General features: G+C 42.7%; 1 protein-coding gene across 1 annotated transcript; it reads left to right on the top strand.

Moving 5' to 3' along the window:
• The first annotated feature begins 4,114 nt into the window (after positions 1–4,114).
• On the top strand, positions 4,115–6,004 carry LOC147898351 (GDSL esterase/lipase At4g16230-like). Its single transcript, XM_087379150.1, has 6 exons — positions 4,115–4,234; positions 4,321–4,570; positions 4,690–4,820; positions 4,920–5,162; positions 5,287–5,542; positions 5,775–6,004. Exons 1-6 carry the CDS (start codon positions 4,115–4,117, stop codon positions 6,002–6,004), a joined length of 1,230 nt encoding a protein of 409 aa, XP_087235276.1.
• The last annotated feature ends 6,956 nt before the right edge of the window (positions 6,005–12,960 follow it).

Here is a 12,960-nt window from a genome sequence, read left to right as displayed (position 1 = left end):
ATCGACTCCATTTTTTAAGGGGTGTAGAGCAATTATATGGCTTGAAATCTTATGATTGGCACAAGATGCTCCAAGTAAGTATTTTATGTGCATAATATATTTTTCCTTCCAAATTTGTGAGTGAATTAGAAGCAACTAATCAACCATTCCTTGTGTGTTCAATTCATACTACCTACTAGCATTTCTTGTAGTGCATCGAAAGACGTGAAGGATTATATTTACAAGATGGGCGAGCTTGTGAAGTACTTTACACGATACAAAATGTGAATATTGTATTTACAAGATGGGCGAGCTTGTGAGGTACTTTACAGGATGCAAGGTGTTCATATTGCTAATATTGCATACTTTTTCCTTTCTAGGTATGTGAGCTCAAATGAAATAGATCCCACCACGCTTGAGAATGCTCGAGTTATGTCAGTGGAGGTGGTCTATTTAGTGGAAGATACATTTCCAAGTTCTATTCTCACAAGCCAACTACATCTCATAGTGCATTTGGTGGATGACATTGCTATATGCGGTACTATACATGCACGATGGTTGTTCTTCCTCGAGCACTTCATGAAGACCTTGAAGGGTTTCGTGAGACCAAATGCAAGACCCGAAGGTAGCATGGCCAAGGGTTGATTGGTACAATAATCACTTGTATATATTTCTGAGTTTCTTGTTGATGTGGATAGCTCTCTCCCATGACTATGGAGAGATGATGAAGACCTAAGGATGACCTCTATTGTGCCTCAAGGGAAAGGACGCAGCAAAGTAATAGACACGGAGTTGCTTCTCTTTCCTTCTCTTTTTGTCTCTTTTCTTGTCTCTTTCCTTCTCTCTTTCCCTCCTCTCTTTTCTCCTCTCTTTCCTTCTCTCTTTTTCTCTCTTTTTCCTTCTCTATTTTATCCTCTCTTTCCTTCTCTTTTCGTGGTAATTTTCCTCTCTTTTTCTCTCTTTTTCTCCTCTCTTTTCCTCTCCTTTCTCCTCTCTTTCCTTCTCTCTTTTATCCTCACCTTTTCTCTCTTTTTCCTTCTTTCTTTTATCCTCTCTTTCCTTCTCTTTTCGTGGTAATTTTCCTCTCTTATCTCCTCTCTTTTTCTCTCTTTTTTTCTCCTCTTTTTTCCTCTATTTTCCTCTCTTTTCTCCTCTCTTTCCTTCTCTCTTTTTCTCTCTTTTATCCCCACTTTTTCTCTCTTTTTTTCCCCTCTTTTCCTCTCCTTTCTCCTGTCTTTCCTTCTCTCTTTTTCTCTCTTTTATCCTCACCTTTTCTCTCTTTTATCCTCTCTTTCCTTCTCTTTTCGTGGTAATTTTCCTCTCTTATCTCTTCTCTTAAGAGGCAGGCACTAGCGTAGATTGCTAGGCTCGAGGGAGGTCAACCACCAAGGGGCCCGCCCCACACTACTCATAAGTGTGAGTGGAAGAAAGCAATGAAGGCAGTGAAGGCGAACCCAGTTTGCAGCATGTGGAGGCACGAAGGATCCAAATGGAGCAATATGGAAGCGTGCATTTTGGAGCAAGGGGTGTTGAAACATGGGAGGCCCAATTTGTAAGTATCGATCTCAAATTATATTGTTTATGTAGTTAGGAGGTTGTTTCTTTGTACTAACCCCTCCGCAAATTGTGTCATCTTGCAGCTTGATATCGTGGGCAGGTATCCTACTCCTGTCGAGATAGCCTACCACTGCCACCATCGCAGAGGAGATACATCTCAGATACATGGAGGCACTTTATTGATGATGGGTTGATTACTGAGGAGTAGTATATCCGGGCTACTAGAGCGCCCCCCAGGTATTTGAAAGTAATTAAATAATGTCAATATTGTAAGTAAAGATTTGATTTTTCATACATTGATACATCTTGTCCCTCGTTTATAATAGGGCCCTGCAGAAGAAGATGAGGAAGAAGGAGGTGCAGAAGGGGGTGAAGAAGGGAGCGAGGACGCGGAGAACTTAAATTAGTCATAGAAGTAGTGCTAGCTACTCTTTTTTGTACTTAAAGCCATTGGCTTGGCTTCGTGCCTCTCTTGTATATACGCTCCTCTTATTTTTTGTACTTGAAGCCACAGGACATGGCTTGGCTTCATGCTATATGTACATACAAGCACTTTTTGAGCTATGAATTAATATACACTCTTTTTATTTTTTTGGCTTTCAATTTTCTTGTGCAACGTTCTATCAATTAATGCCTTGTGAACTAAACGTTTTGGAGTTGTAATGTTTTATTCGGAATTGTAATCGTCGGCTATAGACGTGCTTGCAAGAGTGCTAATTAAAATGCGGTTGGCTGTAAGAATTGAATTGCACAATGTGGAAATGGGATTCTTGTAACTACATAGCATACACAACATACACAGCATTTTGTTCCAGCACACAAAATTTTGCTTTTATTAACAAAAAATATTTTATAGAGCATCTATAAATGCATCTATGTACACGTCTCTCTATTCAAGAGGGCGTCTATTTACGCGTCTATAGATGCGTTTATAAACACGTCTATATACACGTCTCTCTATTCTAGTAGAGCGTCTATTTGCGTGTCTATAGGCGCATCAGTCTGTTATATAGACGTGGGTCTATAGATGCGCAAATAGACATGCCCGTAAGTTTTTTTTAAAGTTATGGAAACGCATCTATGTGCGCGTCTGTAGGTGCTTTGTCTTGTTGTGATACCATTGATTCTTGGAATTATTGAGCTATAAAGAAGGGATATGAAGTGTGTAAGGGCATAGAAGTTGAAGGTGATGTAGATTTATTAAATTATCTATCGCACAACTCCAGCTTTCCCCTCAGGTGGCATCAAGTGAGGTTATATAGCACTTTACAAGTTTAGGTTTTCCATATGCAAGGTTATGTTTCATTTTCTTTCGATTATTGAGCATGGTGTTTATGGTCAAGGCATTTGGTTTAGGGTCCAAATTGGTCCAAGATGCTATTTAAGCTACAAGACTTTGGCATCTGTTCAACCTATAGAGTAGTTTTCACCACTTGTTATATGTTAGGTGCATGTAGTGGGTTTGCCATGCTGCCCTCCCCACCTCTCTAGGCGATTGGCATCGGCTCCATGGGAGCAGAATAAGAAAGTAGATGTTTCAAGATTTAGTATGTCCTTATATTGTAGATAATCTAGGGGCAACTAGTCCTATCTACTATTTATTTATTTTTGCTTTTGTGATGTTTGCATGGTAACAGAATGGCATGGCAATTTTCACCATTGTATGTTAAGAGACATTTTAAGATTTCCTATGTCCTTACATGGTAGATAATTACCTAGGTGTAACTAGTTCTGTCTGCTACTGTTTGGTCCACTAGAAACCAAATCATATTTTGCTTGACATGTTTGTGTAGTAAGGAAATTGATGTGGTAGACTTTGTGCTGGTGGAATAAGGGCTGCATGTCCAGCTTGTGTAAGGAGAGGAAGGTGGCAAGATGATGCCTCTTACAACTTGATTCATCTATTGTTGGCGATGGCATTAGCTAATTAGTTTCTTTAGCGTTGGGCTTTCCATGTATTTGTTGCTCATCCTTTCTCTTTTATATTTTATTATAATATAATCTACTTTCTTTTTGTCCAAAGAGAAAGAGTGGGTGTGATGTCCTTGTGTAGGATGAACAAAGCTTGACTAGTTGCTTTCTTGTTGAATGGAAATCAAATTTGCAAATTTGAAGTTCCAAGCGGAGATTGACTATCAATATAACTAAAATGTCTAAAATTTTGAGTGAGTGGTTTCCTAATGAGTGACAATCCAATTACCCAATTTGAAATTTCAACGGGCATGTTTAGCTAAGGCTCTCTTTTCTTGTAGCTCCCAAAAGGACCCATTTTTCTTGTAGCTCCCAAAAGGACCCAAATTCATATGGCCCATGGGTAGAGTAGAGCTTTGTAAGCAATTAACTCTGGGAGGCCTCATAGGGCATGTCACATGGCACCTCTATTTGTTGATGAAGCACGTGGAAACATGCATGTGTATGGATGACAGGAGAGACTAGTGTGGGATTAGTGGGTAAGGGAGTGCAATAAAGGGAAGTGTGAGCGTGAATAGTGGCGGTTATGGGAGGGAAGGTGGACGGTGGGAGGTGCAAAACGCAAGATGTTTGCTGAAAAAGGCAAAACTTCATTAAAATCCAAAGCATGCAAGCCACCTCTTTTGTTGTTGTTGTTGTTGCTGTTGCCTTGGCTGGCTTTGGCTTTGGTTTTGGTTTCAAAGTCACTCTACTATCAAGCTATGTGGTTTTGTCTTTGCTTTCACAAGTCAGCCTCTTCACTCCTCCTCTTCACTCCCCTTAGTAGCTATGGCGCCTTCCTCTTTCCTCCTCTTGCTCCCTTCCTTCTTCCAGCTCCTCCTCCTCTTTAGCTCTCTTACTTTCTCTTTAGCTTCAGCTTCTGCTTCTTCTCCTTCATCGACCCCTCCCGTCGTTGCTTCCTTTGTCTTCGGTGACTCCCTCGTCGATGCCGGCAACAACGATTACATCCCCCTTGCCCTCGCCCGCGCTAACATCCCTCCCTACGGTATCGACTTCCCTTCCCCCAATGCCAACCACACCACCGGTCGCTTCTCCAACGGCCTCACCATCCCCGATATCATCGGTTAGCTTTGATCTCCTCTTGATCTCTGCGGCTTTGAGCCCTGCAATTAGTTTTGTTTTGTGACCGTGCTTAGAAAATCAGTAGACATGCGTAGTACCTGAAAGAGTTGTTTTCCCCAGGGCGGGAGCTCGGTGCGCCATCGTTTCCGCCTCCCTTTCTGGCGCCCACGACGACAGGACCGGTGATTCTCAACGGAGTGAACTATGCCTCAGGCGGAGGCGGCATTTTGAACGACACCGGCAGAAACTTCGTAGGTGTCTTAGAACAAATCCTTTAAAGCTTGTCTTCTTAGCAAGAAGGACATCGGGCTCCTTCCCTGAGACACTAACAAAGTGTGCGATGCGTGCAGATTCATCGTCTTTCGATGGACGTGCAGATCACTTATTTCGAACAAACTAAAGCAGAGATAATAAACATGCTCGGCACTGAAGCGGCTACGCGTCTCATAGCCAACGCAATATATTCCGTTACAATGGGAGCGAACGACTTTCTGAATAATTACTTATTTCCGATTCCGGACAGCGTGGAGAGGTTACTTCCACCGCAGGATTTCGTGCAGAAGCTTATTTCTCTTTACCGCGGGCAGCTAACGGTGAGATTTGTAAGACTATATTATTACGTTTGATAGTTTCCCTGACCTTTTAGCATCCTTAATTGGGAATGGTTTAGAAGAGTCACACTTTACGTGTTTTGCGTCTTCTTTTGAATTTTGCCAGAGGCTCTACGAAGTAGGTGCTCGAAAGTTGATAATAGTGAATGTGCCTCCCCTGGGCTGTATCCCCTATCAGCGGACTCTCGGGTTGACGTTCAACGGAGGCTGCGCTGCTAGACCTAACCGCCTCGCTGCGAGCTTTAACAGCCTTCTAAAGGATTTGATACTGGAGCTCGATGCAAATCTCCAGGGAGCAACGTTTGTGTATGCTGATGCGTACGGGATTACACTCGACGTTATCAACAACTATAAAGCCTACGGTAAGATAGTACGTGACATCTTAAGCTTGTGTATCTAGTCCGAGGGATTGGATTGTTGATGGGTTGTGTATAATGCATTGTTCCATCACTTGGAATTGGTTGCTCTAAACTGCAGCTTGTGATGGCATTGTGTATAAGGCATCGTTCCGCTTGTGATGAGTTATGTAAATGCCTTGTTCCATCGCTCTTCTCTCCTTCTGATCTCAACGGAATTGGTTGCTCTAAACTGCAGGCTTTGAAGAAGCTGCAGAAGCTTGCTGCGGTGCGGTTGGTCCAAACAAAGGCTTAATCCCATGCAGATCATCCATCACTCCCTGCCCAGACAGATCCAAGTACTTCTTTTGGGACCCTTACCACTCTACACAGGCGGGTTACGAAATTATTGCCGCTCAATTTCTGCGAGGGACAGAGTACACGTATCCAATTAATATACAGCAATTGGCGGCGATAAAAATAATGTAGGCAAAGAAAACAGCACAAATTTTCATTTATGTTTTCGGTGTTGAAGTGAATAACCAAAATGAGAAATGTCATGATAGTGGTTGCAAGGAGAAAGGGAGGATAGTTATAGTATTGGCCATCATGCTCTTTCTCTAGAGATTTATATTCTTCCTAATCAAAATTTTCCCTTGTGAAAAAAGGGCATTGTTTTATGATTCCACGAGTGACTTTTATTAAATGATTGATGATTGAAGTTTTACTCTACGAATTTGAAAGGGATATTCCCCGGCCATCACTTTGTACAAAACCATATAATACTTGTGAGCAATATGAAAGGAATACCCCTCCCCCCCCTCCTCTCCCCCTCCCCTCGCCCTTGTCCTACCGGCTAGGAGTCACTTTGTACAAACCCTATAACACTTGTGAGCAAGCACACTTTTAAAGTACCCCTATATTTTAAAATTTACATCCTTTTGCATATTTGTTTACCCCTTTCATCTTGGGAGGTTTATACACCATATGTAAATATAGCACTTGTGTTCAATAGAAGGGGTTTTTAAACATAAAAAATTCACATTTAAAAAACTCTCTCTCTCTCTCTCTCTCTCTCTCTCTCTCTCTCTCTCTCTCTTATTGAAGGGCTTTTTAATTTGCGGCATTGAATTTTTTTTTAGTTTGTATATAAAAAGAGCTCATCTTAAAGTCCTCATGGTTTTCAAATAATGAACCCCTCCAACCTCTTCTTTACATATACATGTTGCAATTTTGGATATAAGAGCTTAATACACTATTGTGGCCCTTAAATGGCTTTCAAATAATCACCCCCTCTAACCTGAACTTGAGACTTGGACTGGGTATGGATGATGTGAACCCATTTGGTCTCAAAAGCACCTCTTACTATGTATGGCCAGTGATATTGGTGAATTATAATCTTCCACCCTCTATGGTGATTAAGAAAGGACATGTTATGTTATCCCTTCTAATTCCAGGAAAACATAAAGTCAAAAACATGGATGTTTATCTGGAGCTTTTGATTGATGAGCTGGAGATACTTTGGAGAGGTATCGAGGTGCATGATGGAACAGGCCTCCCTCGCCCTCACGAGACTTCACATGCAAAAGGCAGTTTTGATGTGGACGATGCATGACTTCCCAGGCTATGGCAAGTGTTCATGTAAGCATTGAACTTTTAATTATGAGTAGGCAATCGATGTGGCGTTGGGAACCCACCTTGCTTACATAATTGCGTCTACTGTTAAAGTCTCACTACATTGGGTTACCATCATGCATGTCCTGTTTGTGGTCCTTTGCTAGTTGCTTCATGACCAGAGGGCTTGAATAAGGATGAGCCAGTAAGGGTTCATAGCTATTGTGTACTATATTGAATGGAAATAAAGATTGCATGCTAACACCATCTTTTGTTTAGATACTCCATCTTTTATCAGCTACCATATTGGTCCCACCTCAAGATAAATCACCTGCTTGATCCCATCCATATCTTCAAGAATGTGGCATCTACCAATTGGGAGCATTTAAATGGGATATGAGATTCCTTGAGCATAAGGGAGGATCTATGCACCACACAGATGATGCATGAAGTTTGGCCACAAGCAAGGCCAAATGGGCGTATCTTTTTACCCTGTGCACCATGGATGTTATCACAGAAAGAGATGGTGACGATGTGAAGTTGGCTATCACTACAATTTGTACTCCCACTGAATGCATGAGGTGTTTGAAGGGGGCCTTCACAAAGAGCAAGAAAAGAGGTGTAGAGCAATTATACAGCTTGAAATCTCATGATTGTCACAAGATGCTCCAAGTAAGTATGACTTGGCATAATCTCTTTTTCCTTCCAAATTGGTGAGTGTAGAAGCAACTAATCAACAATCACTCATGTATTCAGTTCATACTACTACCTACTAGCATTTCTCATAGTGCGTCGAAGGGTGTGAAGGATTGTATTTACAAGATGGGCAAGCTTGTGAGGTACTTCACACTATACAAAATGTGAAGCGTATCAATGCGTGTTGCAAGCTCTTCATATTGCTAATATGCTGTACTTTTTTCTTTCTAGGTATGTGAGCTCAAATGAAATAGATCCCACCATGCTTGAGGATGCTCGAGTTATGTTAGGGGAGGTGGTTTGTTTAGTGAAGGAGACCTTTCCACATTCTATTCTCACAAGCCAACTACATCTCATAGTGCATTTGGTGGATGGGATTGCTATATGCGGCACTGTACATGCAGGATGGTTGTTCTTCCTCGAGTGCTTCATGAAGACCTTGAAGGGTTCTGTGAGGCAAAATGCAAGGCCCGAATGTAGCATAGCCGAGGGTTGGTTGGTACAAGAGTCACTTGTATATATTTTTGAGTTTTTTGTTGATGTGGATAGCTCTCTCCCATGACTATGGAGAGATGAAGAAGACCTAAGGATGACCTCTATTGTGTCTCAAGGGAGAGGACAAAGCAAAGTAATGGACAAGGAGTTGCTTAATAATCTAAACCTCTTTTGCATGCTTAATAGTGATGTGATGAAAACATGGGTGACAAGATATGAGGATGCAAAGGCAAGAACATAAGAAGAAAGGGCCCTCTTCCGTACAGACCATGGATCTAGTGTGCCACACCCTAAGCATCTAAGAGCACAACAAAAGCTGATTGCCAAGGCAAGAAGAACAAGGAGAAAGGACCCTCTTCCCTATACACCATGGATCTCGTGTGCCACACCCTGAGCATCTAAGAGCACTTCCAAAGAATATTCATGTCGGTTGGCTACTTGACAATATGGAGAGAGCAGAGAGAGATGCGAGGATGCATATCACAATGGAAGAATGGGAGTATGCTAGAGGATGCATGCAAAATGTCAGTATATAGAATGTTATGCATAAATTAGGAGCTTTCAACAATTTAGATTGCTTATTCAATTGATTTTTTCTTGGTGTAGTGTACTATGTTCAATGCTATAAGGTGTGAGGGCAAGCATTTTCAGACACAACGGATTAATGATAAGAGAAACACACAAGATTGTGGCATCACAGATTGATGATAAGAGAAACACACAAGATTGTGGCATCATTGCTAGCTTTGAGGGAGCCAATTGGAGCCATGAATGATTATTGTGGCATAATCCAAGATATTGCTTGACTTTTGATGCTTCTTTGTGTATGTTTTGGGTGTTAAGTGGTTTAAGGATGTGGTGGAAAGAGGCCCTAATGCAACAATCAAATGCCATGCAGGTGGCTTTGTAACTATTGACTCCACAAAGTTTGGTAAAGCAAGAAGGATACACTAGTACTACCACAACAATGTGAACAAGTACTGTACACATATATAAAAATACTCACTTATTTATATTTGATACCTTCGATGCAAGGAAAATAACATGTTTGTATTTGTATTTGAATAGGTTCTATACCAATGGTGGATAACTGAGGTGGTGGCACGTCATACCTATTATGCCACATTCCAAAATGATGTATAGTACATTTACTAATATGGAGCGTATGGAGGATGTTCATGGCCATGGAGGTGATGATTGAGATATGAGAGAGGAGGATAATCATCACATAGGAGATACAGATATTCAGGCCATTACCCACCATGAGGACGAGCCTGCCATTGGTGATGTTGATTTTGATGAGCACAGTAGCACAGGTAGTAGTGGGCTGAATGTATTTGTAGATCTCCACATTGGTTTGGATATTGAAGTAGATAGTTTGGCAAGGCTTGATCTCATTGAGGATGATGTGTAAGTCTCGACAGTGACTCACGTGTCGTGGAGATATTGAAGAGATACCGATGGAGCCTCTACTCCAAGCTACTCCTTGTGAGAGCAATGTAAGGCACGGGCCATCCGCAAGTGTCACTCAAGCAGCCTCTAAATGTTGCAATGTGTTCCCATGCGAGAAAGAGGGAAGGGGGAGAGGGGAGAAGAGAGGGAAGAAGGAGAAGGGAAGAGGAGAGTGAAGGGGGATGGAGTGGCAAACACAAGGGCACTACAATGGACACAAGGAAACACCCAAAATACTCTTGGAAGAGAAGAGGGAGCTTGTAATCAAACTTGTGCAAACAACTATGAAGACCAAAGTCAACCCTTTGGCCTTTATAAATGTCACCTTTCGAAGGGAGGGCCAACACTTTTCCTTTTAGCACTCTCCCTCTCTTTACAATAAGAAGGCTCTTAGGCCCATAGGGTGCCAAGGCATATTGCTATTCTTTCAATCTCTCCCTACTAGAGGAAATAGAGCTTGTTTTAACCATATTAGAGCGCTTGGGACAAGCATGGCATTAGGAGGTGTTCCTAACTGGCTCCCAAATAGTGCTTGTGTTAGCCTCGTGCCTCCAAGCCTTAAGCTATTTGGGGCTCAAACTCCCTGAGTGCCTCCAAGCCTTAAGCCATTTGTGGTTCAAACCCCATGTAGGAGGCTCAAAACCTGGAGCGACGAGGCTTAACTCCCGTGAGACACTTAACCGCTGCAGCTTGTAGCTGGAACCTACAACCTGTGAGCTCTATAGAACATGCAATCTATAAGCTGGAACATGCAACTTGTGCATGTTGCCTACAATCTTTGGCCTTGGGGTATTAGGGGCTCAAACTCCCTGAGCTTGTGCTGTACTCCTTCCATGGTTGTAACCATTGAAGTAAATAATGAAGACTAATCACCTCTAACCATTGATTACCTTGCATTCGGTGACTATACTATGTGGATGTTAATATGCCCCTCTCTTGGGGCACCAACTCCATTTAGTAAGGAAAGCTATCAAAATCTTGAGTATCACATGAATTTAACAATATGCCATGAGTAGAAATGATTCAAATTAACATGGTTTTCTACACTAAACGAGCTTCTAATATGTCTTTATATCTTGAAATTTTGGTAACACACGAAATAGCTACATCAATCTAAAAGGAGATAGGTTTTCATATTTTAGTGTATTTTTTGTTTTGCCCCCCCTTTGGGCCTCACATATTATGAAAAATATGTACAAATCTTAAAGTCCTTGCATTATTTTCAAAGTATATACCTTATATTTTGTGGGAGGGGGGACACAAAATTTTCATATTTTTCCCTTGCATATTTGAAAATTTTTAAGGAAATCCATGCATATTGTGCATGGACCTTATCCCCCCATATCCTGGATTTTGGACGAGGGTAGTAGCATATTACATATTAAGTTGGTGCCCCAGGGCCCTCCTTCCTGTTGCTGATCGCCCTCAGGTTAGCCGCATTGGAGGAGGTGTGTGGTGAGGACTATATGTAGGACTACATACCAGTCCAGTTATCATGGAGTGAGTCGAGCGAGATACGAGCAATACTTCCAAAAATAGGTGGCATGCATATCCTCGTACGTGTAAATGTGGTGTCCATGGAGATTGCAGACATGGAGGTAGAGGCGAAGATCCTCAAATTGCATAGGGCTGATGTCGGGATTGAAGAGAATCTAATTGTTCAGATTGTGGAGGCGATTGTAGATGGGGCGATTATGGGTGGGGATGTCGCGGAGGAGTAAGAGGAGGAGGCAGTTGAAATGGACTATTGCCATGATAGTGGGATGGTTTGAATTCTGCCCTCCATTCCATTGGCATATACAGGGGGTGGATCCCGCGATTGACGTGGCTACTACGGTAGTATCGCCAAAGCTGCTCCAACTTTAAGAAGGGAATGCACTAGCAAGGCTGTAGACCAGCATCTGCATCGGTCTTTGGGTCTGGAGCATCAGGGGCGAGGTTGTATCCTCCTCTTGTATGCTTTGGATGCGTGCATCGCCAGTCGTCGAAGCACTGGGTGATGAATTGTGTCAAGGGGTCCACCTCTAAGATTTCGTATAGATGGAGGTGGGAGCCCTCATGATGGTGCTTCCAATGATGCATAAGCACACTTTCCGACAACTCTTGAAATGACTACAAGTCAGGGTACCACTAGACATTTTTAGGCAGGGAGGAAGGAGGAGCTGGCAGCCTCGTCATCTTCAACGGGCATAGGTTCCACCTCTATTGTGCCTGTTGGCATTGTATCAGCAGCCGCCTAGACAAAATTGGTTGCTTTGAGCAACGTGTTGAAAGCCTCATTAAGGAGGTTGACCAGAGCTGTAGAGGAGATGAAAAGGGGAGGTCCTGTGCTGTGCGGTGGTGGTAGTGTTAGAGGCATTCGAAGAATACTCGGGCAGTGTTGTCGAAGGAAGGGGAGGTTGGGTGGCTTGCTTGGTGGGCTGGGCGGGATCCAAAGGAGGTGGTGGTGGGATTTCGACAGGTGGGGCGATAGAATTAAATATGGTGATGGCTTCTTGGCCTTCCTCCTTGGCGAGTTCCTTGGGATATGCTACATGTATTGTTTCAAAATTGCTCATCAAGGCCTCAAGTGAGTCTTGGAGAGATTGTAGCACCTAGTTAAAGAGGATTATTATGTCGAGGGGGTTGTAAGTGGTGGACTGGAATGCCACAAGATGCCCTTGAGATTGGATTGCAGAGGATCGGTTGTAGGTATGCATCCAATCAATGTTTGCTTGTAGACTTTTGGGGGTGCAGACCCATGGACTGAGTTCCTCGGGCTTTGCAATTTGCATCACATCATCGTCCATTGTATAATTAGTGGACTCCGTGATGATGTGGCACCAGGCTTGGAAATTCAGCGAGATGGGATGGGGCAGCAAGAGTCTAGAGGTATGAGGGGTGGAGAAGAGAGAGACTAGAGGGTTGGAGATCTAAGGAAAAATATGACATGGCTAGGATGGGGTGGTAGTGATCATGGTTATGACAGAGGATTGTTTGGAGGGCGTTAGGAGTGGAGCTGAGGTGGAGCTATGAGTTCTAGGTGGAATATGAGGTTTTGTGTGCGGAGTGCATCGAAGTGCATTTGTAGTGTTTGGGGGATGGTGCGTGGTGCGAGTGTGTAAGTGGTGAGCTGTGCGGAGACCTCCTTGTACATTCTGAACTCTTGTTGCTCCCGGTCTTCCAAACCCGAGTCTTCTAATTAACCA

The sequence above is a fragment of the Dipteris shenzhenensis genome, chromosome 9, assembly GCF_047967505.1.
Source record: "Dipteris shenzhenensis isolate YYH24624 ecotype China chromosome 9, Dip_SZ_1.0, whole genome shotgun sequence".
In the NCBI taxonomy this organism is placed as follows: domain Eukaryota; kingdom Viridiplantae; phylum Streptophyta; class Polypodiopsida; order Gleicheniales; family Dipteridaceae; genus Dipteris; species Dipteris shenzhenensis.
Note: the sequence above shows the minus strand (reverse complement) of the source record. Positions and strands in the feature narration are given on the sequence as shown.